The sequence below is a fragment of the Peromyscus californicus genome, unplaced genomic scaffold (assembly GCF_007827085.1).
Source record: "Peromyscus californicus insignis strain IS unplaced genomic scaffold, ASM782708v3 Scaffold_5__1_contigs__length_169319896, whole genome shotgun sequence".
Taxonomy (NCBI): Eukaryota; Metazoa; Chordata; class Mammalia; order Rodentia; family Cricetidae; genus Peromyscus; species Peromyscus californicus.
The window spans coordinates 41,780,479-41,805,714 of NW_026294573.1; the positions used below are offsets into that span (position 1 = coordinate 41,780,479).

Genomic DNA, 25,236 nt, shown 5'->3' on the forward strand with positions numbered 1-25,236 from the left:
GAGGCTATATATATAGCATGGGGGACCCTAGGATGACTATGGCTTAAAAGAATTTATACTGTATCAAGCTGATAATAGAAAAATTAATTAATTAATTAATTAATTAATTTTAAAAAAAGAATAGCAGACTTAGACCACAAAATATTTAAAAAAAAAAAAAGTGAACATGAAGGAAGTTCCTGTAATTAACTGGTTTGCTTTTCTGGGACAAGAGCTTCAATAGAGCTAATTGAATGCTTTTAAATCACCCTTCCAACCAAAACCAAAAAAGCTGTACAGACTCTGCATATCAGCCATATTTACTCTGGATCAAATATGTGACAAATTTTAAGGGTGAATTGGAAAATAGCTTTCCATTAAATCATTAAAAGTGGTATAGGCAACAAGCAGATTTTTGTTTCCATCATAAATACACAGTTTCCTACCAAATATAGCACAATTTTGCAAATCAGGTTGAATTTTTTATGCTGTTACAACAGTGCTTTTCTTCCTCTACACAACTTTATTCCTAGTCCACCATTTCTGCTTGCCTCATCCGCATTTAGCAAAGCATGCTTCCGTGACTTAGAAGTCTCAGGCACCAAAACTCAAGCCAAGAGTCTAAACTAAAAGAACAGAAGGGGCAAATATCAAAAAAATTAAACTATGCTTGGAAGGGAAAATTGTTTTATCTCCTCTGACTTTAAACTGAGTTATTTTAATCCAGAAATCTCCCACTTTCAAAGGGAAAAAAGAAAAAAAATCACCCACTTCTTTTTAAGTATGTTTTAAATATTATAATTCTCTCTTAGGATCATCTTCCAATTTTACCTGTAACAAAGACACAAAGCCAATAAAACTAATCCACATGTTAACAGTTCAGATACAGTAATAGTTCTGTGCTCTGGGATGTGTTATTATTAAAGAGGTACTGAAACTGTTACAAGTTGTCCTGAGTTAGAAAGCCTCAACTGTCAGGTGACAACCATACTTTGAAGCTATTGTGCCATGTCTTGTTTTCAGTTCCTTCCATCTTAAGACTAAAAAGATGATTTCAGAAAAAATAAAAATCACCAAATAACTCTAAAAGTTTATATTCTCCAACTGGCAAAAAAAAAAAAATATAGATTTTCTAGTAAAAATAAGACTTCTATGTCTGTACTACCAGCACTCGGGACACAGAAGCAGGAGAAAGAGTGATTTCAGAGCAGATACAGCTACACAGGGAGGTCAAGACAAGACAGGTATATACAAGACCCTGTTCCAAAGAAGAAGGGCAGAGGACTGGGTGAAAATTTTAGAGAAATAACTAACTTCAGAGAACTAATTAACAGATGATATAAAAGAACAATGCCTGTTTTAAATGAACTTACTGACCCAAAGTCTAAAGCTCCACTAAAAGGTGAGCCCAGGAGCTAGCATTATGGAGTTGGCTCAGCAGTTAAGAGACAGCTGCTCTTGCAGAAGACCCACATTTGGTTCCCAGGACTCAAATGACAACGTAAAACTACCTGAAACTTCAGTTCCTGTTCCACAGTACCCTATGCTGTCTTCTGGCCTGCCTCTGCAGGCACTGCATGCAAATGCTACACTTACATGCATGCAAGCAAAAGCATTCATACACATAAATTAAGCATAAATCTTTTTATAAAGGGTGAACTCCCAAAATTGGTAAATTTTTCTTCTTCATTCTGATTAACTGTCATCAAATCATTAAGTGCTTTGTAACATACCTTTGTAGAATGCCATTTTCCTGGGGTATTACACCATTGATAGCTGCCTGAAATGGGAAAAAAAGGGGGGGGACAGAATTTAACAAAATAAGTAACTGAGCTAACGAAATGAAGAATGCCATAAAAGGAAGTAAATACACTTGAAATATTTATTTAAACAAAATACTGAATGTTCTCTTAGCAATAAAAAGCATCTTCTGTTAAGTGCTTCTACCTTACCGTAATAAAATATAGTATTTAGAAAGCTTTTCATTAAGACTCTTGTTTTTCCTTTGGAGAATTATTCGTGTCCATAATGCTGTTAGAACTATGTCAATAATGATGACACTGCATTAATCAATCAGACTCTCCAAGGAGTATGGACCTTGAGTGAATTGAAATTGACCAATCAATACTATGTTCTTCTAACAAAACTACTCAAGAGGTAATTTTTCCTAAGTCAAATGTTTGACCAACTGTCTACTGGCTTCCCTAATAGCCTGGTTGTTCAAAAGTTCTTTCAAATCTGTGGGCTTCTTTTGTTCACACTTCTGATAATTTCTGCTTTCTACCTCCCCATTCCCACACATTCCACTTTATATTCAAATGATTCAAGTATAATCTGAGGTGTTAAAAGGTGAGTCTCTAGTTTGATTGCATATAAATGAAAATAATGCTAAAACTAATACATTTCAAGTATGCAATCAGTACATAGAAAAGAAATTCAAATATCTATTGAAAATAAAAATGATAAATGTATTTCTATGTGACAACATGCATTATTAGCAGATCAAATTAAATGGTAGGACTAAATCTTGCAAATTCCATGTTTGGGAAGTTTATGAAAGAGAGTAATAATTATTGCAGTATTAGCTTTGTTTCATCAACTATCTACTTTTTTCCATTTCTGGAAAATCCTGAAAGTACAGAAATCAATGCATTTTTTTCAAGTTGTTTCCATGCAATATGTAAGAATTCAAATAATTTCAAATTACGTAACCAACAGATATTTAACACACCGGTATTAGTACTTTAGCATTCACAATTCCCATCTTGCCATCATGTCAATTCTTCCAACACAATAAAAATGTCCTTCCTTTCATTTATACTGACCCCTTATATACAATCTAGCATGAACCTAGCCAACAATATTTTTAGCTAGTAACCTAGAACTGTCTGGGCACTAACACAAGAGCTGTGAACAAGGCAGAATCCTATTATTCTCATGGATTATGCCATAAGAAGAAAGGTATTCTTATTACAATCTTATCCCCATAGTAGCATTATCATTTATATCAATGTGAACTTCTAAAGAAGTCTATCTCTCAATAGCTATGAAGTAGGCAATTTCTAGCTTCTGCCTCATTTATACTGTTAGTCTAGTGAGCTATAAGAAAGAAAATGAGATGAAAATTTCCCTACTTACATAGTGGCAAGTTAAAGAAATAAGAGTAGATATAAATGTCCACACTAAAATAGAGGTCTAAAATAGAATATGACATTATAATTATAAACTAATGTGGCAGCTGAAAAGATAGCTCAGTGGTTAATGAGAGTCCTTGATAGTCTTGTAAAGGACCCAGGTTCAGTTTCTAACACCTACACTGGGTAGCTCACAACCCCTTTTAACTCCAGTTCCAGGAGATCCAATAGCTTCATCTGGCCTCAGAGGGTCCTGTACAAATGTGGTGTACATACATACAAGCAAGCACACACACATACACATAAGTAAAATTAAATAATTTTTCAATGAGTCAATATGTCCTCAAAAAGACTCCTAGTAACATTTTATTCTTTCTGAAATGAAAAGAAAATCGTTTTTCTTCAGTAATTTTAAATTTTCCTAACTATGAAAGGTTATTTATTGCTAACAACCAATTACATTTAAGTTCATTCTTATAAACTTTTCTTCTAAATTACTATTTTTCAAATATTTTTAAAGATCTTTTACTATTTTTAATTGTGTATATGCATGTGTGCATGAGAGGGTGGATATGTGCATATGATTGTAGGTACCTACAGAGGCCAGAGGTGCCAGATTCCCTGGAGCTGGGGTTACAGGCAGTTATGAGCTACCCAATGTGGATGCTGAGAAATGAACTTGGGTTTTCTTAAAAACATGCACACGATAAACTGCTGAGCCATCTCTCCAGCCCTTACTTTTCAAACATTTTAATATGGCATCTTTCTGTAGACTTTCTTCAAGTATTCTTCAGTATTACTTCAAAGTTGATGATTTTTTCTTCTCTTTATTGAGGTCTTAGTAGAGGAACATAAAGGATGTAATAAGACAAAATCATATAAGTAATTTCAATGTCGCTGGGAAGAAGGGTGGTACCCAACACACCTCTAAAAGCAGAGCTTCTGTGGGAAGAGACAAGGGTAAGAGTATCAAGAGAGAATTCTGTTTTTATTTGTATTAGTTTTCTTGTTGTGGTTTGGTTTGGTTTTGGTTGATTTGTTGTTGTTGTTGTTGGGTTTTCAAGACAGGTTTCTATAGCCTTGGCTGTCCTAGAACTCACTCTGTAGACCAGGCTGGCCTGGAACTCAGAGATTCTGCCTCTGCCCTGCCTCACACCTCTGCCTCCCAAGTGTTGGTATTGAAAATGTGCCACCACACCTGGAATTTATTTTTTTTCAAGTGCAAAAGTATAAACATTGTTTTTAGACTATTCAGGAAAAAAGTTTTGTATGACTTTAGCAAAGGCTTGGGTCAGGTAGCAGTGAAAGACTGTAAATATATATATGAATTAGATTATAAGACATAAAGGCAGCCGGGCGGTGGTGGCGCACGCCTTTAATCCCAGCACTCGGGAGGCAGAGCCAGGCGGATCTCTGTGAGTTTGAGGCCAGCCTGGGCTACCAAGTGAGTTCCAGGAAAAGGCGCAAAGCTACACAGAGAAACCCTGTCTCGAAAAACCAAAAAAAAAAAAAAAAAAGACATAAAGGCATTAAGAGTTTGCATAACCTGGGTATGTGACTCATGCCTGTAACCCCAGCATTCAAGAGGCTGAGACAGTAAGATTGCCAAGTTTGAGGCAAAGCCTATGATACAGAGTAAGTCTCTGTCTCAAAATAACAAAACAACAAAGTTTCATTTAGTCAGAACATAATGAGAAAGCAATTCTTCAACTTATACCTTCCCTTTAAGAACATACATTTGGTCAGTAATATGAGAAGTTGAAGAGGACTAAGGCAGATCTCAGGCTTCTGCCTTGGGTAGCTAAGGAGATGTTCCTGGTCCAGACCTCAGTTCTTAAAAAAAAAAAAAAGTCTTCCCAACTCCCTTCTTTCTCACATACTGCATATTTTAAAATCTATGCTGAATCTATAAAGAATTCTTTATATCCAAAATTTAGACTCTGACTGACCTTCTACCCACTCTGGTCTAAACCACCATCACAGTCCCTCTGGAATTGCATTTCCATAGTTTCCAGCCTTGGCCCATACACCTGATCTCTCCACACAGAAGCTAGCATAAATTCAGAGTCAAGTGAAACCCTTTCCCTTTTCAAAAGTGCCATAATACTTTGCTATAGCTGTAAGTCATCCACTTTAAGTATTTGGGGGATAAGTAGCAATCCTACTTTAGATAGAGAGCCAAAAGAACTGAAAGTAATCTCAAAGAGATATATGCACACCCATGTTCAGTCCCACTATTCACAGCAGGAAAAGGCAAAGTAACCAAAATGCTCATCAGTGGATGAATGGGCAAATGCAATGCAGCATGCTAATACAGTAAGTAAAATACTATTTGCTTTTAAAAAAGAAGAAAAGTCTTTCCTGTTATAATATGCACAGACCAAAAATACTACATTAGGTGAAATAAGTCAGTCATACACACACACAAAACAAATACTGTATGTATATACAACTCAATTTATACTAGGCACCTAACAAAAACAGTAGAGTTGATAGACAAACAGAATGGTAGTTACTGGGAACTTTGGGAAGAAAAAGAATTGTTGCCTAACAGGTATTACAGTTCTAGTATGGGAAGATAAAAGGCGCTTCTGGAGCTCTGCTTCACAACAGTGTAGTATTTTGAATGTTAAATACCCATATTCTAATAGGCAAATCTTCAAACTCTGGTTCTATTTTATATATATATATACACACACACACACACACACACACACACACACACACGTGTGTGTGTGTGTGTGTGTGTGTGTGTGTGTGTGTGTGTGTGTGTGTATCTGTATGACTGATCACTGGTCATGTTTAAGTAAAACTGACAAAAATTACATATTCAAGCAGTGCATGTGATGACCTAACATATACATATATTATAATGATTATAACAACTGAACTAATACATCATTACTAATTAGTTGCCATATGTGTTGCACGCTCATGCTTGTGCATGGTAGAAGGGAAGAAGACACTTATGATCTACTGTCTTAGAATAATTTGAAGAAGTAAACAACACAGGCAGCATTATTGTCTGTAACACTACATGGTTTGTATTGGCTCTCTAGAATGTACTCATGGTATAACTGAAAGTTTATGCTTTTTGGTCAATACATCCATTCCCATGTGCCATAAGTAATCATTGGCAACCACATTCTAACCTGTTGCTAGTAGTTCAGCTTTTTTAAGATTCCACATGTAAGAGATGCTTATCTTTCTGTGTCTGGTTTAGATTGTTTCAATATCCTGAATAATGTGAATAATGTTATAAGGAACATGGAAGTTTGTTCAGGTTAATTTAATTAAGAATTAAATGACATTTTAAAAGGCAAAGTACTTAACAAAAGTTAGCAATGATAATTATCCATTTTCAATAGTTTTAATTAATAATTAAATCGTTTTTAAATTATCTATTTTGTTGTAACAATGCAGAGGTACATAATGTCTGCCTCACACTAAACTAGAAATCCAGATGTGTTTCCTATAGCAAGTTCTGCTCCCAATGAGGTTATTTGGAATGGAGCCCAGAAGTCATTTTTACAAGTTCAAGTGATTTTTGATACAGTCAGTGTTAAAGAAAAGTTTTTAACATACATATTAGGTACCAATAAAAAACATCTTTTACTACACCATACCATACAGAGTATTTTTCCATAAGCTCTCTATTACTTCCAAAGTTACTGAATGTCTAAATGCATAGATCTTTCATAAAACCCTGCTTTAAAATATACTCTTTACTGGAGCCAGAACTTCACTGTATTCTAGCTCCATCGTTTACTAGCTATGTGATTTTAAGAGTTACTTAGTTCCTCTCTGCTTCAATTTCCCCATCCATAAAATGGGGTTAATAATAGTATGTGTAGTCTGTAACCAAAATGTTTGAAGGCAAAGGATGGCCACTATAAAGAAATAAGATTGCAGACAGCTTGGTTTTAGAAAAGCTTGGTTTTAGAAACTGTATTATTTTTCTTATTACTGCGACAAAATACTATATAAAAGCAACTGAAGCTTCAAAGGAAGCGTTTATTTTGGCTCACAGATTGGGGACACGGCCCTTCATGACAGGGAAGGAATGGCAGCAGGAAAGTTAGACAGCTTGTCACATTGTACCTCTAAGTCAGGAAGCAGAGGGAAATGCCTGTTGATGTTCAACTGGCTTCCTTTATTCCTGTTTATTCAATCATAGACCTCAATTCATGGCATGATGCCACCCACATCTTCAATGGGTCTTCACTCCTCAGTTAAACCTCTCTAGAAACAATGTTGATTATAATCCTACTATATTTTCTCTGAAAACTACTGACCTAATAGTAAATATAAATAAATATGCAAAAGCACCAAGAACACCTTAAAAATGATAAAGCCAAGGACCTATACTACTAGGTTATCAAGGGTATTTCTAAATCTACAGTAACTAAATAGGATGGTATTGAAGCAATGATACTCAAACCAATAAAAAAGAGTGGAGAGTTCAAAAATAAACACACATATAAGGATTCTCAATTTATTGGTTTTGGTTTGGGTTTTGGGTTTTTCGAGACAGGATTTCTCTGTGTAGCTTTGGCGCCTTTCCTGGAACTCACTCTGTAGCCCAGGCTGGCCTCGAACTCACAGAGATCCGCCTGCCCCTGCCTCCTGAATGCTGGGATTAAAGGCGTGCACCACCACCACCACCACCACCACCACCACCACCGGCTAAGGTTCTCAATTTATAACAAAGATATCACTGCAAAGAATAAGTAAAATAATGGTCTTTTCAATAATTGAAAGCAAATCAAATTAAATACTATCAGGAGAAAGAAAAAAACAAGAAACTTCAGCCCATCCCATACCACATTCAAAATCAACCTCTGTGGCTGAAGACATGGTTCAGCGCTTAAGAGCACTTGCTCTTGCAGGGGACCTGGGTTCAGTTCCCAGAACCTACATGGTGGCTCATAATTATCCTTAACTCCAGTTCCAGGGAATCTGATGCCCTCTTCTGATCTCTGCTGGCATCAACCAAACACATGGTGCACCATACATGCAGGCAAAACACCCATACACCTAAATAAATCTAAAAAAAATTTTAATCGATCCCAATGAATTACAACTCTAAATATAAAAGGCAAAGCAATAAAGCTTCTAAAAAAATACAAAACATCTCCGTGTGCACAGGGTAGACAGAGATTTCATTCATAACACAAGCCAAAAATCAAAATCAACAGAGGAAAAAGTTACGACTGAACTATAATAACATTACTCATTCTTGTTCATTAAAAATTTTCATTAAAAGAGCAAAAAAGCAGAACATAGAATGGGAGATCTTTGCTCATACAACAAAGAGCTCTTATCCAGAAAATATAAAGAACTCTTGTGAATCAACAGGCAAACACCTAACTCAAAGGAAAAAAAATAGAAACAAACTTAAACAAAAAACTAAATAGGCACTTAGAACGCATTAAATACCCATTATTAACAAGAGAAGTATAAATTAAAACCACAACAAAATGATTCTATAACTTAAAAGAATAGGAAAAAATAAAATGACTGGCATCTACAGCAAGAATATGTAGGGTACCTAGAACTCATACTCTGCCAATAAGTATGGGTGTGCTGGTTAGTTTTTTTGTCTGTCTGGTTTTTCTATTTGTTTGCTTTTTGGTCAACTTGACAAAAGGGAAAGTCATTTAAGAAGTGAAAACCTCTATTGAGACTGGTCTGTGGACAAGCCTTTGGTGCATTTTCTTAATAAATAATTGATGTGGGAGGGCCCAGTCCATTGTGGATAGTGCTACCTCTGGGCAGGAGATCGTGGGCTATATAAGAAAGCAGGGTAAACAAGCCAGTAAACAGCACTCCTCCATGGTCTCTGCTCCAGTTCCTGCCTTGGCTTCCCTCAACAATGGACTGCAACTGGGATGTGTAAACCAAATAAACCCTTTGCTCCCCAAATTGCTTTTGGTCACGGTGTTTATTACAACAACAGAAAGCAAACTAAGATAATAAGAAAGTTTGCACTGACAACCACTTTTGTGAAATTTCATGTAAAGTAACAAGAGTGGGTGCAGGGTTTAAAGGGAGGAGTATTACTCTAAGAGGCTATATCCTGAAATCAAAGTGCATAATGGAACCAGACCACAAAAATGGCTCATGTTGGCTTAGCCAGAACATACAAAAGGAGAGAGCATTAGTCTTTGTTTGTTCAACGAGATCTTACAGTTTTGCTCTCACAGCATTACCTACTATGATTACTAACAAATGTGCTGGCTGTTCACCGTAAGCTGATTCAACCCCTAACTAAGCATTGGCATTTAACCTCAACACTGCTAGCACCCATCTGCTGCCATCCTCCACACATTACACAAGCAGGCTCGTCTGCCAGAGTGAGTAGGAAACAGACTGCTGCTCAGGATTAAAGGCTTTCAAAGGCTTTCAAAGGCAACACCCCTTCCGAAGGGCACATTTCTCTTCCCAAGCAGTCTGTACTGCTGAGAGGAAACATCAATAAACCAAGAAACTACCCACATGACTTCTCATTTTTCCTATTCCACTTGTTCCATGTAATTTTGGACAGCTCAAGTGTATCCTGCTACTGAGCTGCCAACTGCCTAAGTAAGAGCCAGCATTTCAGTTGTTTAAAACTCAGGAGCCAAACTGCTTTTGCTATATATAGCAGTGAATAAAATAATAAAAGTGCTGCCCTGAAACAAAAAGCATTATCAGTAGCTAGAAAGAAATTACAAGGTTACAAAACGAAGAATGGTACCACAGTCTGCATACTGGATGTTCCCACATGTTAAAGGCTTTTATTGGGAAGTAGTAGAATCACTGAGGATCAAAACTTGCCGGGTGGTCCTAAGGTCATGGGACGGCACACCCCTGAGGGAGATGTGAGACGCAATCACTTTCTCTTTCTTGCTTGCTCCATAACTAATATTCCTCTACCTAGTGCTTCAGCCAACCATCAGGCACTGCTCACTGCAAGTCCAAAACGAAAAAGACCAATTGATCATGGACTAGAACCTCCAACACTATGCCAAAGTCAATCCTGAAGCTATCTAGAGACTAGATAAAAGTCACCTCATACCTTCATGATTGAGGAAATTTCAAGGATTTTAGTAGTTCAAGGATCAAAACCAAGTATTTTGTCAAAGTGAAACTCTGTTACATCACTACCAATGTGTCACCTATCTTTTCAAAAACTTTGTATGTGAAATCATAAAATCAGAGTTTCTGCAAAATATGAATAAGGAACCAAAAAAAAACAGTAATATTTTTATTAAATGGATGAGACCACAAAGGCCCAGGAAGGTGCAGTGACTTTCCTGAAAGAGCACAGCTTTGCCAAAACTAGAAATCCAGTCCCTTAATTGCCAACCCAATACTGAGACTAAGAAAAACAAACATAATAATCACAATTTTTATGGGAAAACTGATTCCATGACATTATAGCAAGACATGAAGACAGCAAGCAAGGTTGGAATATGGTTCTGGAACAGAAGAATGGAGACACACACATTCATTCTGGGACGGTCTTAGGAAGACGTCTGTTTTGAAGTCCTAAAAGGTTGCTCACCTCATGGTCACTGGAAAGTAAGGAAGGGGAAGGTAGTTCTACATATCATGTTCAAGGACATGTTCCCAATGACCTAACTTCCTCCCACTAGGCACCCCGTTGTGTTTTGTTTGTTTTAAATGTATTGGTGTTTAAATTTTTTTTATAAAATATATTTTCTTCATATTATTTTTCCCCCAACTCCTCCTAGACATTGTCTACCTCCCTATCACCCAACTTTCATTCTTTCTCTCAAAAAAAAAATCAAAAAACAAACAAACAAACAAAAAAACCTTGAAACACCAAAAAGGCCAAAACATAATGGGTGGTGGGACTCCCGACCAGGACCATACATGGAGTACTCCTGAGCATGGAGTTTGCCCTAGAGTATGGTTTATACACCCAGTGTTTATACTCCCATTGGAGAAAACTGGCTTTTCCTTTCCCGGCACATATCAACTGCAAACAGCTTCTCAGTTACCCTGTTTTTAGGGTGTACCATCTTCATGAATTGATGATGCTTACTTGGGAGGTACATCACAAACAGAGCCGTGAACTGCTGACATTCCTTCCTTGGATGGAACCAGGGAGGATCACTGGCCCTCAACCTGAGTACCCAGTCACTCCTCTCATCCATTTGTTGGCCTTAGGGCCTTGGGGCCCTGTGGACAGGGCCAGAATACATAGGCTGAGGAAGACCAGGGGAAGAGGGCTCTATGTGGCTTTAGGGAGGTCATCATCCATGCTGGGTGAAGATTTCCAGTGTGGCTACTTTGGAATCGCCCATTTTCTTGTCCTCACCTATGCTCTCTAAGTAAGCCCAATAAGCTCACTGGATTCGAAGGTTGAACTAACAGAATCATACCTTGGTGGTTTGTCGTTAAGACCTGAGGAAGGAAGGGAGATATTGTTCACACTCCTCCCAGGGTAAGGATTTTAGTGACATAAGGGTTCTACCACTTCCCAATAGCCCCAGGATTATCACTAAGCCTTGAACACATGTCTCTGGAGGATGGGTATCCAAACTATAGCAGGTAGTAATGAGTATTGGAACATGCTGTTATGACAGACTACAGCTGCAATTCAATTTTGCAATGTGATTGGTGAGTTGCATAGATACAAAGCATTTTAAAAATAAAAGATAGAAACTATATCATTCAAAGTACTTTCTTTGTCATTTTTATACTATCAATGAAAAGATTGGCTTTTTAGAAAGATCACTCTGTCAACAGTGAGATTTACCTAAAGGTGACAGAAAAGACAGATTAAGTAGATTCTTTCAATAATACAAATTGTGACTTAAGCAATAGCAGTATCTTAGAGAGTAAGAGAAACACTGCTTAGATACAGAGAAAGAAATGCAGACTTTAGAAAGAAGACCTAAATTCAAATCTCAGGAGTAACCTCTACAATTTAGATCAGATCAATTAACTTCTTAAAGTTCATTTCCTAATCTTTATTATGAAAGCATGAAATTGATTACAATATCTACACATGGTGGTTGCTGAGGGAACTTAAATAAAATTTGTGGAAGTAGGGAACTATTTTTTGAATGCATATTCTCTCAAAAAAAAACTGCAAAATCAATGCTTCAAATAAGCATTTTAAAGATAATGAAATAAGGATAAAGGTAAGTTGAATCTGAAATTCAAAACCTAGCAACAGTGCAGATAGAGAAATGAAAAGCTGGTGGTATTTTAAGAAGACAGAAACAAAATCCCCTCAGAAATGAATAAAAATATAAGATGAAGAAAGAAAAAAAAGATATCAACACAAATTTAACAAAGACTGAAAAATGAAAGTAAGCCAAGTGCAGAAGCTCAGGCCTATAGTTAGTCCTAGCACTTGAGCGGCAACAGCTGGAGGATCTACTGCGGGTTCAAGGCCAGGCTGGTCTACACAGAAAGTTCCAGGCCTGTGAGGGCTATAGAGAAAGACTTGTCTCAAAAAAAAGCCAAAATATTTTTAAAGTTCATTTCATTTCATTGCTCAAAAAATAAAATAAAACACTGATAACCTACAACAAACGCAGTAGCAACAAACTGTAATACAATAAACATACAAAATAAAACATTACAATAATAGTGAATCAACTGCTTAAGGAAATACAATTCCAAAATCCAAAAATAGTATTATGAAAGTGCTACTGAATTTCCTATGTTTTCTAAAACATAGATCTCTGAGTTCAGAGGCTACTGGAATGCACAATGATACCCTTAATTTTGACATCAGGAGAAATAAAATAAACCTCTTCGTTAAAATAAATAAATACATAAATCAAGCCAGGCAGTGGTGGTGCACGTCTTTAATCCCAGCACCCAGGAGACAGGGGCAGGCCAATCTCTCTGTGAGTTTGAGGCTAGCCTGGTCTACAAAGCAAGTTCCAGGACAGCCACAGCTACACAGAGAAACCTTGTCTCGGAAAAAAACAAACAAACAAAATTTCTATACAGCTGATTGTCAAAGATTGATCAAAGGTATAAAATAATGCATTTCCCTAGCTGTACTGATGAATTAGTGTAAGCTTACCAAATCTATTTGCAGGTCACTTATATCCATTCAACAACTACATATATCTTTTTTTATTATTCTCTGTGAACATAGAGAGCATATGGTGTGTACACATGTATACAGGTGTCCATGGAAATATGCTCACATGCATGTGGTGGAGGTCAGTGGTCAATGTCCATTTTCTTCGATCATTCTTCACCTCTTTTTTTTTTTTTTTTTGAGACAGGGTCTCTATCTCATCTATCTCAACCAGGGCATCAGACTGCAGGGTTACTAACATGCCACCATACCATGCTTTTTATGTGGGTACTGTATATCCAAATTCAAGTCTTCATGCTTGTGCAGCAGGTACTATATATACTAACTGAGCTACCTCCCCAGCCCCAATTACACATTTTCTTTAATGTCGAATTGTGTGTTGGCCTGTCTGTCTGTACTGAGTATGAGAACAGGCATCGATTGCTAAGTATTAAAAAAAAATAGTAGTATAAAGAATGTACTGTTAGCTACAAGTGATCTTAGAAAAGTTGTGCTGTAGATAGTTTGGATCTGGAATGTTCCCCAAAGGTCCATGTGTTCCAAGATTGGGATTGTTGTGAGGGAGGTGGTGAAATTTTTGAGAGACAGAGCCTAACAAAAAGTCTTTAAGAACTGGGAGAATGCCATTAAAAAGGGTAGGAAAGCCAGAGCCCTTCCTTTTCTTCCCTTTTATACCCAGGCCATGTATTCCAGCCAGGATGTGCTGTCCCATCGAAGGCCTAAAAAGCAAGAGAGAATATAGGGGAAATCCCACAGGAAACTTAACAAAAGTAAGTCTTAAGAGATAGAAATAAACATGGCATATTTAAGATTATACACTAACTGATTGAATTATATGTAAATTCATTTACACAATCCATGAAATAAGAAAAGTCATTCTTACAGGCAGGATAAATGGTAGAAGGCTTTTAATATTAAGCTAAAGAAAAAAATCCAAAGTCAAAAATTGAGCTACACAAATAAGGACCCCATTGCCAGGCGGTGGTGGCACACGCCTTTAATCCCAGCACTTGGGAGGCAGAGGCAGGTGGATCTCTGTGAGTTTGAGGCCAGCCTGGTCTATAGAGCAAGTTCCAGGACAGCCAGGGCTACACAGAGAAACCCTGTCTCAGGGAAAAAAAAAAAAAAAAAAAAAAAAAAAAAAAAAAAAAAAAGAACCCCAGGGCTGGGGAAATAACTCAATGGGTAAAGGCACTTGCCATATAAGCATATGGATCAGGGTTCAGGTCTCCAGGTACTCATGTAAATAACCAGAATGGCATGTTAGCACACCTGCAATCCCAGTGCTTAAAAGGCAGAAACAGAAGACCTCCCTCACGCCCCCAGAGCACACTGGTGAGATACACTGGCTGAATAAGTGAGCTCTTGGTTCAAATTAAAGATCCTCTACAGTATCTAAAATAAACAGTGATTGAAAAAGACACCCAACATCAAACTTTGGCTTCAAATGTACTCCCACACTCATGCACCCACACACATTTAAACAAGCAGATACACACACACACACACACACACACACACACGAGAGAAAGAGAGCGAGAGAGAGAGAGACAGAGACAGAGACAGAGACAGAGAGAGAATGAGAATATACTACTATTCAGTTTCCTGTAACTGAAGTGTATATAGACAAAAATAGTTACTTTTACAAGTACATTGGTAGCTAATTCTACAATAAGGGGCATCTAAAGAACTATGTTGCCATTTTTTAAGCATGTGGATAGATTTTAATCATTACTCTTTTTTAAAAAGAAATAAAGCAAGTATATATCTGAGAGAAGTTGAATTCCTGCATAATAGATGAAATTTATAAATAAACATATCTGAAATATAAAAACTGCTAAAACATCAAATTAAAAACAAACCTCAAAAATAACTTATTGAAGATGAACACAGCAGAACCTAAGGAGATATTAAGAAATATCAATGTATATGAATTTATATATTAACATCTTACTAAAGATAGAGAACTATAAGCCAAAACTTTAAAGTTTTACTACTATTTAGTAGCACTGTATGTTTAAAAATTGATGGCAATAAATACAAAAATTATACGGGAATTTTAATTGCCACATACTATTGTCTTTTCCAAGCACACAATGATGTGTATCAGTTGACCATCGAAGCCAGCAGGAAGAACTGTCAAGTCATCACATTTATAGGTGCTGCTGAACCACTGACTTTGCAGCAGTGGTATTTTATTTAAACCACTTCCAGTAACAGAAATAAATTAAGATCATAGGGCAATCTGAAAAAATAAGCCTACTTTTAAAATCAAGCTATTTTGTAGGTTGACAAGCTTTAAAAAGTATTATACACATAGCATTTGTTGGATATGAACAATTTTATAAACAATTCAAACTTTTGTTTTCTTTTAGATATTTAGGTCACAAAGCAATATCTACTAGTACTAGTTCTTTAAGAATTAACATAATGCCTTTAGTTCCCTGGCACTGAACTGAATCCCTACTACTTCATTTAAGTAGTTTAGCTGTGTTCTAAAGTATAACTTAAATAAGTAGTGTTAAATAAATAAAATAAAATAAAAACAGTAAATATAACTCTCCCTTTATATCTGTGGGGATTTGGTTCCAGGAGGACACACATCCCTAGCCCAAGTCCCTTATATAAATAACATGGCATACTTTCTACATACAACCCACTTACATCCTCCCTGTCTTAGTCAGGGTTTTCACTGTTGTGAAGAGACACCATGAACACGGCAACTCTTATAAAGAAAACATTTAATTGGGGCAGCTAGCTTACAGTTTCTAAGGTTCAGTCCATTATCATTTATGACAGGGAGGATGGCTGTGTGCAGGCAGATGTGGTGCTAGAACTGAGAATGATGCATCTTGCAGACAACAGGAAGTCAACTGATACACTGGGCGGTATCCTGAGCATAAGAATCCTCAAACACACAGACACACTTCCTCCAACAAGGATATAACCACTCCAACAAAGCCACACCTCCTAAAAGTGCCACTCCCTATGACATTATGGGGCCAAATTACATTCAAACTACCATACTCCCATATACCTTCAATGGTCTCCAGGTTACTTGTAATGGCTAATAAATACTATGTAAAAAAAGTCATGCAAATACTTATTTTACTGTCTTGTTTAGGGAAATAAGAATGATTAGAGAAAAAAATGTCTGTGTATTCAGTACAAATGCAATTTTTTTCCCCAAATATTTTCAAACTGAAGCTCATTTAATTCACAGATGGAGAATTACAGGTACACAGGGGCTGATTGTATTTGCCATAACATTCTGAACTACTTAACAATTAACAACATTTCCTGGAAAGTGATTAGAAAATACAACTTTTTTATGTCTTTAAGCCTCTGAACATTTATCTAATAACATTTTTTTAAAAGAAGAGATGCGCCGGGCGGTGGTGGCTCACGCCTTTAATCCCAGCACTCGGGAGGCAGAGCCAGGCGGATCTCTGTGAGTTCGAGGCCAGCCTGGACTACCAAGTGAGTTCCAGGAAAAGGCGCAAAGCTACACAGAGAAACCCTGTCTCGAAAAACCAAAAAAAAAACAAAAAAAAAAGAAGAGATGCTTAGTTCATACAATAAAGTAATTTTAGAATTACATTATGTTTAAAGGGAAAGTAATCCAATATCCAGTGCAAAAATAAATAGAAAATGAAGTTACAATCATCAAGAAAATTGTAGGCCTCAAACAGTTTCAATTTGTTTACATGGGCTAACATAAGTTTAACAAACTGAGAATTTCATATTTGTAACAATTTGGGTTTTACTTTGACAGGAAATAAATTGCTTCATATTCGTTACAAAAGTTATCTTTTTTTACCTACAATTTTCTCCAGAAGAACGGGTAAGAACTTTCAAACAGATTATATTATATAATGGATTATCCTTATGGCAGATTAGTACAACCAAAAATACAATAGAAGGATTTGTGAAAAGTTATTTCTCAATAAATGCCACACAGTAATGGACCATATAAATTTTACTGGTAAGATACAAAGACACTTGTTTCATGTCTAGTATCCTGCTATGAGTCTGCTACTCACATCACCAGGGAGGCTACCTGGAAAACAGGACCCCAAGAAAGACACAGGGATCGCCCAATGACAGAGAAATGGAATGAGATCTACATGAACAGCCTGGACATGAGTGGGGGTAATGAAAGGCGAGGGTTGAGGGAAAGAGAGCTTGGGGGAGCGGGAGATCCCAGCTGGATCAACAACAGAGAGGGAGAACAAGGAATAGGAGACCATGGTAAATGAAGACCACATGAGAATAGGAAGAAGCAAAGTGCTAGAGAGGCCCACAGAAATCCACAAAGATACCCCCACAACAGACTGCTGGCAATGGTCGAGAGACAGCCTGAACTGACCTACTCTGGTGATGGGATGGCCAAACACCCTAATTGTTGTGCTAGAAATCTCATCCAACTACTGAGGGATCTGGATGCAGAGATCCATGACTAGGCCCCGGGTGGATCTCTGGGAGTCCAATTAGCGAGAATGAGGAGGGTTTATATGAGCGAGAATTGTTGAGACCAAGGTTGGATAAAGCACAGGGACAAATAGCCAAATGAATGGAAACACATGAACTATGAACCAATGGCTGAGGGGTCCCCACTGGATCAGGCCCTCCGAATGGGTGAGACAGTTGATTGGCTTGATCTGTTTGGGAGGCATCCAGGCAGTGGGACCAGATCTTGTGCTCATTGCATGAGTTGGCTGTTTGAAACCTGGGGCCTATGCAGGATTGTTTGGCTCGGCCTGGGAGGAGGGGACTAGACCTACCTGGACTGAGTCTACCAGGTTGACCTCAGTCTGTGGGGAAGGCTTTGCCCTGGAGGAGATGGGAATGGGGGGGGGGGGGGGGGTTTGGGGGGAAGGTGAGGGGGACGGGAGGGGGGAGAACAAGGGAATCCGTGGCTGATATGTAGAACTGAATTGTATTACAAAATAAATTAAAATAAATTAAAAAAAAAAGATACAAAGACACTAAAACCTGTTCTATCATGAGTTATCTTTCCTCTTTCCTCAAGCTTGTTTATCAGATAAGGAAAAGTGTAACAATGTAATGTAACAGCAAAGACCTTAAAATACACAAATTATGGAAAGGGAATAGAAGAAAGATTGGTAATAAGAAAATCAACCAACCAATCAAGCCAACTGTCATATGCCACAGACAAAACTATTAAGAAAATAAAAATTTCTTCCCAACAGATTAATAGAGAACCAAAGCAAGAACACATACAAAGCAAAACCTCTTCAACCTAAGAATATCAAGTTAGAAGAACAGTAGGAAGAAAAAGTTCAGAGACAAAAAGCATACCAAGTATGAATATGGGGAGATCCTGATAATCATTTTAAAAATAATCTTAGCACTATTATTTTAAGCTATGAAAATTCTATATGGACTGACTGTGCTGAAAAATCAATCAATTCTACTGAACAGATAAATCACCTTAAACAATTTGGTCAACTTTGCTGAGCATTAATTTCTATACATAAATATGAACTAATACTACCTACCTACTTTTCCTAGCTATTGTGAGAATGAAATGGAATACTGTAGATAAATGATTTCACATGTCTAGCACTCAAGAAAAGGAGAAATAATAAAAGATAAGATTGCTATGCACCTAAAACCTGAGAATTTAAATACTGATGCAATTTCTCCTTTATCAGAGCAAGCAGATGTACAAATACAAAAGTGTCTGAAGGTCACTGATTACAGCCAATACCAAATGCTTGGCTGCTTTCTGAGGATAGAGACTCATTATGTCACTTGCTAAACCATTCATAAAACTGCAAGTGTTCATAACACTTTTTAAGTAGAAAAGTAGTTCACATTTGAAAATCTCTACAACCACATTCTGAACAGGATAGTGATGAAAGATATTGTTCTACCTGATTTTAAGGTAATTATTAAAATAGATTTCTTCAAAAATAAAAAGTAATGAAGGGGAAATGTCAAAACACCTGGATGAAACTTAAAATAGGACAGGGTATATGTGTGAAAACTCTAGTCTTTACTGCTCAGTGTACATGACTTAATTTAAGCTTCTATTAGTACAAAATTATCTTTGGCAACTAGAAATTCCAAGATCAATCAGAAATGTAGATAACAACTTGTAATGATATATTGTGTATTTTGCCTGAAGATCAGAAAACAGAACAAGCCACTAGACTAAGCATAGAGGCCAGGCAGTGGTGGCACACACTTTTAATCTTAGCACTTGGGAAACAAAGATCAGTCTGGATCTCTGTGAGTTCAAAGCCACCCTGAACTACTTAAGACTGACTCAGTCTAAAAGAGAAACAGACCCAGGCAGTGGTGGCACACACCTTTAATCTCAATACTTAGGAATCACAAGCCTTTAATCCTAGCACGTGAGAGCTCATTCCTTTGCTTGGGAAGCACACACACCTTTAATCCCAGGAGGTGATGGCTGGGCAGAGAAAGGTATATTAGGCAGGAGGAGACAGGAACTAAAAAGGCTCCCTTTCAGCTAAAGGCTTTTTTGGCTGGAGCCTTTCAAGTGAGGACTCAGAGAATTCGTGAAATTGGCGAAGTGAACTGTGGCTTGTTCCTTTGTTTCTCTGATCTTCAGGCAAATTTTATTAGGGTACACAATATATCACCACACCAACTGGCTCATTTTTGTCTCCAGTTGGAATATGTAGCTAAAGATATATGCATGCACTCTGAATAATTTTTCTTCTACAAAATAAAGAGTATCAGCCAACATAGGCAAAAACTGAGTGTAAAGTTCAAAAATCATTTACTATGAACATGGAATACTTAAAATACAATATGACGAGATTGGTGCTGCTTATATTTTATTTCACTTTTGGATTATCAAATTCTAACTCACTGTCAATCATTTTTCCTCATTTACTTACCTATGTGGATATAAATGGAAATTGAGCTTCATCTTCTAAAAAATAATCTCCACTGCAATGATATTTATCCTATCTTAACTACAGGTACAGGACCATGTGGGAAATGTTAATAATCTGAGATAGACAGCAATAGGAACTGTATGGTACATATCAAGTGAAACAAAAGGAAAGCCCGCTCCCAGAATAGTAATGTTCATGTTATTTTATTTTCAGAATTTTAGTGTATATAACCGTTAATCACTTGAAAATAAATATTGTCAACTGTACAATACTGACAACGGGGCATAGGAACACTTCCTTGTGAATAATAATTATATACTCAAAATAATCTGCAGTATCAGAGAAAGTGGCTAGACTAGAATTATTGGGATCAGGTTGTATTTTCACAGAGAATATTTGTTATCTGTGTGACTAAATCAACAAAATAGTAAAACATTTACAAGCATTACCTATAGAAAGTTATTGAACAAGGTTAAGACACAATGTGTCTCACCCATTTTTCAGGACACTTCCCAAGTTTAGGTGCAGTGGAATAATCCTTTTGTACATTGTGAAGATTTGTTGCTGTGATTAGTTTAAGAAAGAAGCTGACTGGCTAATAACCGAACAGGATAAGGTTAGGCAGGAGAGCCAGACTAGGAGAACGCTGGGAGGAAGAAGAGCAGAGTCTAGAGTTCCCAGCCAGATGCAGAGGGAACAGGAGATGAATGTGCCATGCTAATAAAGGTACCACCATGTGGCAGAGTGTAAATAAGGAATATAGGTTAACTTAAAATGTAAGAGCTAGTTAGTAATAAGCCTGAGCTATTGGCTGTGCATTTATAATTAATATAAGCCTCTGTGTTTATCTGAGAGCAACTTCAGGACAGGAAAACTCTGCCTACATTTAGGACTATAGCATGAATGTATCCCCTAAATTTCCTATGTTAGAAAATTAAGCAGCTTGGCACATTGGTTTAATCCCAGCACTCAGGAAGTAAATGGATCTCTGAGTTTCATGCCAGCCTAGCTTATATAGCCAGTTTCAGGTCAGCCAGAGCTACAAAGTGAGACTCTGTGGGGCTTAGAGGGGATTAAGCACTAAGTCATGTATTAATTGTATGTCCAAAGTAGGACCTTTGAGAAGTGACTGGGACATAAAAGCTCTGTCCTTGTTAATGCATCCATTCATTACTAGATTAACAATCAATTAATAGGATAATGACAGAATAGCCTTGTTATAAAAGGCTCTCCCTTAAGACAGATCTACACTGGAATAGAGAAAGGTGCCCTCAGGGTAAGACCCTACCTAGCTAAGTTTCCAACCTATAGAAGACAGCATAATGTTCCTGGAAGGCATTGCAATAAAAAGCTGCTACTAATGTGGTTCAGGAGAGTGAGGGTCCAACCCAAGCTTGGCAGTGTCATCCACATGGCAAGAATGCATGAGTAAACGAGTTGTAAAATCTTCCACCATGGTTTCAAAGAGCCACTGGGGCTACATAATGCATGACAGGGGAGTTCCTATCTGGAAGTCCCGAGATGATGCTGCATAAAGCTCTAGAAATGAAGCCTAGGTTGCAATGGAGACTCCCAAGATGTTGGCTGTGCCAGAGACATGAGACATCTACCAGGGAGAGCTGCACACAGGGAGTCCATGCAAGTCTAGAGAGAGAGGTATGTTACAGGCTGCAAAGCTACAAGGGCAGAGCTGCCTACACCTTTTGATACCAGACATGGAGCTACAAGGATTTGAAGTTGGTCTCTCTGGGTTTCAGTTTTGCTTTGGCCTAATATTTCTTCACTATGCACAATTTCCTTCCTTTTAGAATGCTAATGTCTTAGGGTTTCTATTGCTGGGAAGAGACACCATGACCACAGCAACTTGTATAAAGGAAAACATTTAACTGAGGCGGTGGCTTACAGTTCAGAGGTTCAGTCTATTATCCTCACGGCAGGGACCATGGCAGAGTGCAAGCAGACATGGAGCTGATTACATCTTGATCAGAAGGCTACAGAAAGTAGACTGAGACACTGGGCATGGATTGAGCATATATTGAGCCCACCTCCACAGTGGCACACTTCTTCCAACAAGGCAATACCTACTTGAACCACATGAGCTTATGGGAGCCAATTACATTCAACTACCACATTCCACTCCCTCATAAGCTTGTAACTATATCATAATCCAAATACATTTATTTAAAACTTTAAAAAGTCTCCATAGTCTATCACAACCTCAACAACATTTAAAAGTCCAAAGTTCAAAGTCTCTTCTGAGATTGATGCAATCTGCTAACTGTAATCACCTGGAAAAATCAAACTGAAAAAGCAGATCACATACTTCCAACATATAATGGCACAGGATATACATTGTCATTCCAAAATGTAGGGAAGGGAGCATAGTGAGGAAATACTGAAAGACTGAAAACTTCCTGGGCAAACTCCAAACTCTGCAATCTCCATGTCTGATGTCAAAATGCTCTTCATATCTCCAACTCTGTTGAGCTTTGTTGACTACAACACACTTCTTTCTCTTGGGCTGGCTCTACTTGCTGTTAGCAGCTTTCCTTGGCAGGTATCCCACAGCTCTGGCATTTCTAACATCTTGGGGTCTCCAAGGCAATCCAGGCTTGAACTTCACAGCTTCATACAATGGCCTCTCTAGGCCTCCATTCAGGGACACCCATGACACATTCTTGGCCTCAACAGCTTACCTTAGTTGAGGGGGCAAATTCCATAAGCCATTTCTTCTATCTTTACCTCTAAAACCAGAACCACATGGCCAAAGCTGCCACGTTCTGCTGCTTGCTGGGGCTGGAATATGACCCCCTCATTCAATTACATCTTCACCAGCTTTCTGTTTTTGATTGTTACCTTCACTGCCTAAGCTTGGCTGTCTTTGAACTTGCTCTGTAGACCAGGCTGGCCTCAAACTCAAGGATCACTAGGCTCTGCCTTTCAAGTGCTAAGATTAAAGGTGTGTAGCACCACACCCAGTTCTAAGCTTTTAATTCCTTTTCAAAATTTTGGAAATCTAGCTAGATGGGATCTTGTCCTGAGGTCACCACTCTCTTTATTCCATTTCTTAATCCGTTTATTTCCTTGAATATAGGATTTATCTCTATTCCACTTCCTGGTGCCCCTTTTTTTCAATCTGTATGTTTTGTACTTTTTATTTGCTGAGCTTGTTCCTTTTCATTATAAATCTTCATTAGAGTTACCACTAAAAACCACATAACAGAGTATATACTAGGCTGTTTTGAAATCTCCTCTGTCAATGGAATTAATCCAAATCTCTTCATGTTAGCCTTAGGCAGACTCTTTGGACAAGGGCAAAAAGCAGCCACATTCTTCAAAGTATCACAAGAACAATCTCTAGATAACATACTAAAATTCTTCTCTAAAACCTCTTGAGCCAGCCCCCAGAAGTTCAAATAACTCTTAGCACCACTGTCTTCCATGCTCCTACTAGTATGGCCCATAAAATAGTGCTTAAAGCATTTCACTGCTTGCCTAACCCAAATTCCTCCAAACAAAAACATGGTCATGCCTATCACAGCAATATCCCAGTGCCTGATGTCAACTTCTATCTTAGGGTTTCTATTGCTGTGAAGAGATACCATGACCACGCAACTCTTATATATCATGGCAGAGAGCATGGTGGCATGCAGGCAGACATAGAACTGGCTACATCTTGATCAGAAGTCAACAGAAAATGGTCTAAGACACTTGGCATGACTTGAGTGCTGTGGGATGGTATGTATGTCAAGTGTGTTGCTGATTGGTCAATAAATAAATCACTGATTGGCCAGTGGCTAGGCAGGAAGTATAGGCGGGACAAGGAGGAGAATAAAGCTGGGAAGTGGAAGGCTGAGTCAGAGAGACACTGCCAGCCACCATGATGAGAAACAGCATGTGAAGATGCCGGTAAGCCACGAGCCACGTGGCAAGGTATAGATTAATGGAAATGGATTAATTTAAGCTGTAAGAAAAGTTAGCAAGAAGCCTGCCACGGCCATACAGTTTGTAATCAATATAAGTCACTGTGTTTACTTGGTCGGGTTTGAGCAGCTGTGGGACTGGCAGGTGAGAGAGATTTGTCCTGACTGTGGGCCAGGCAGGAAAACTTGAGCTACACTTGAGCATATCTGAGACCTCAATGCCCACCCCCACAATGACACATTTAGTTTAACAAGGCAATACCTATTACAACAAAACTACACCTTCTAATAGTGCCACTCCTTATGAGCTTATGGGGGCCAATTACATTCAAATTACCACAGATAATGTGTATTATATCATTGTATGTTGGAAGAATGCAATTTGTTCTTTGATTTTACGGGAGTTACAGTTAAGAGATTGCCCTGAGCCTAAAGAGACTTTGAACTTTTAAAAAGTGTTGAGACTAAAAGACTATGGGGACCTTTAAAGATGTACAAAGTGCATTTTGTATGATATGGCCAGGATCCTGTGACAGCCAGGAAGTAAAATGTGGTGGTTTAAATGTCTCCCATAGACTCTGTCATTTGAATACTTGGTCCACATTTAGTGGCACTGTTTGGGGAAGCTTAAGGGTATGGCCTTTTTGAAGGAAGTATTGTTCCTTTTCATTATAAATCTTAATTAGAGTTACCACTAAAAACCATACGACAGAGTACATACTAAGCTGTTTTGAGATTTCCTCTGCCAATGGAATTAATCCAAATCCCTTCATGTTGGCCTTAAGAAGTATGTCACTGGGGGAGAGTTTTGAGAGTCAAAAGACACCATTTTGTGTTTGCTCTCTCTGCTTGATGCTTTAAGTTAAAATGTGAACCCTCTGTTTCTACTCCAGCAGCCATGCCTGATGCCTACTGTCTCCACTTCTTCATCATATAGTCTCATCCTCTGGAACCCCAAGTCCAAATAAACTTTCTTCTATATAAAAAATAAAAAGTAAATAAAAGTTCTCTCTTATATGCCTTGTTCTGTCTCACCATCTTAACAAGAAGTCTTCACCAACCATGTCCTTGGACTTCCTAGCCTCCAATCCTGGTCAAATAGATATCTGCTATGGCTTGGATCTTGAATGCCTTACATATGTTGAAAGTTTGCTCCTCCCCCATCCAAGATATTAGTGGGATATCATGAAACCTATACAAAATGGAGCATACTAGGAGGAAGTTAC

At 37.8% G+C, this 25,236-nt stretch overlaps 1 protein-coding gene across 1 annotated transcript in view; it reads right to left on the reverse strand.

The window, feature by feature from the left end:
- The window catches only part of Faf1 (Fas associated factor 1), a 347,836-nt gene that overhangs the window by 268,498 nt on the left and 54,102 nt on the right, over positions 1-25,236 (reverse strand). Inside the window, exon 3 of the mRNA XM_052715293.1 lies at positions 1,713-1,759. Coding sequence (XP_052571253.1) covers positions 1,713-1,759 — 47 coding nt within the window. The remainder of the gene's footprint in view (positions 1-1,712; positions 1,760-25,236) is intronic.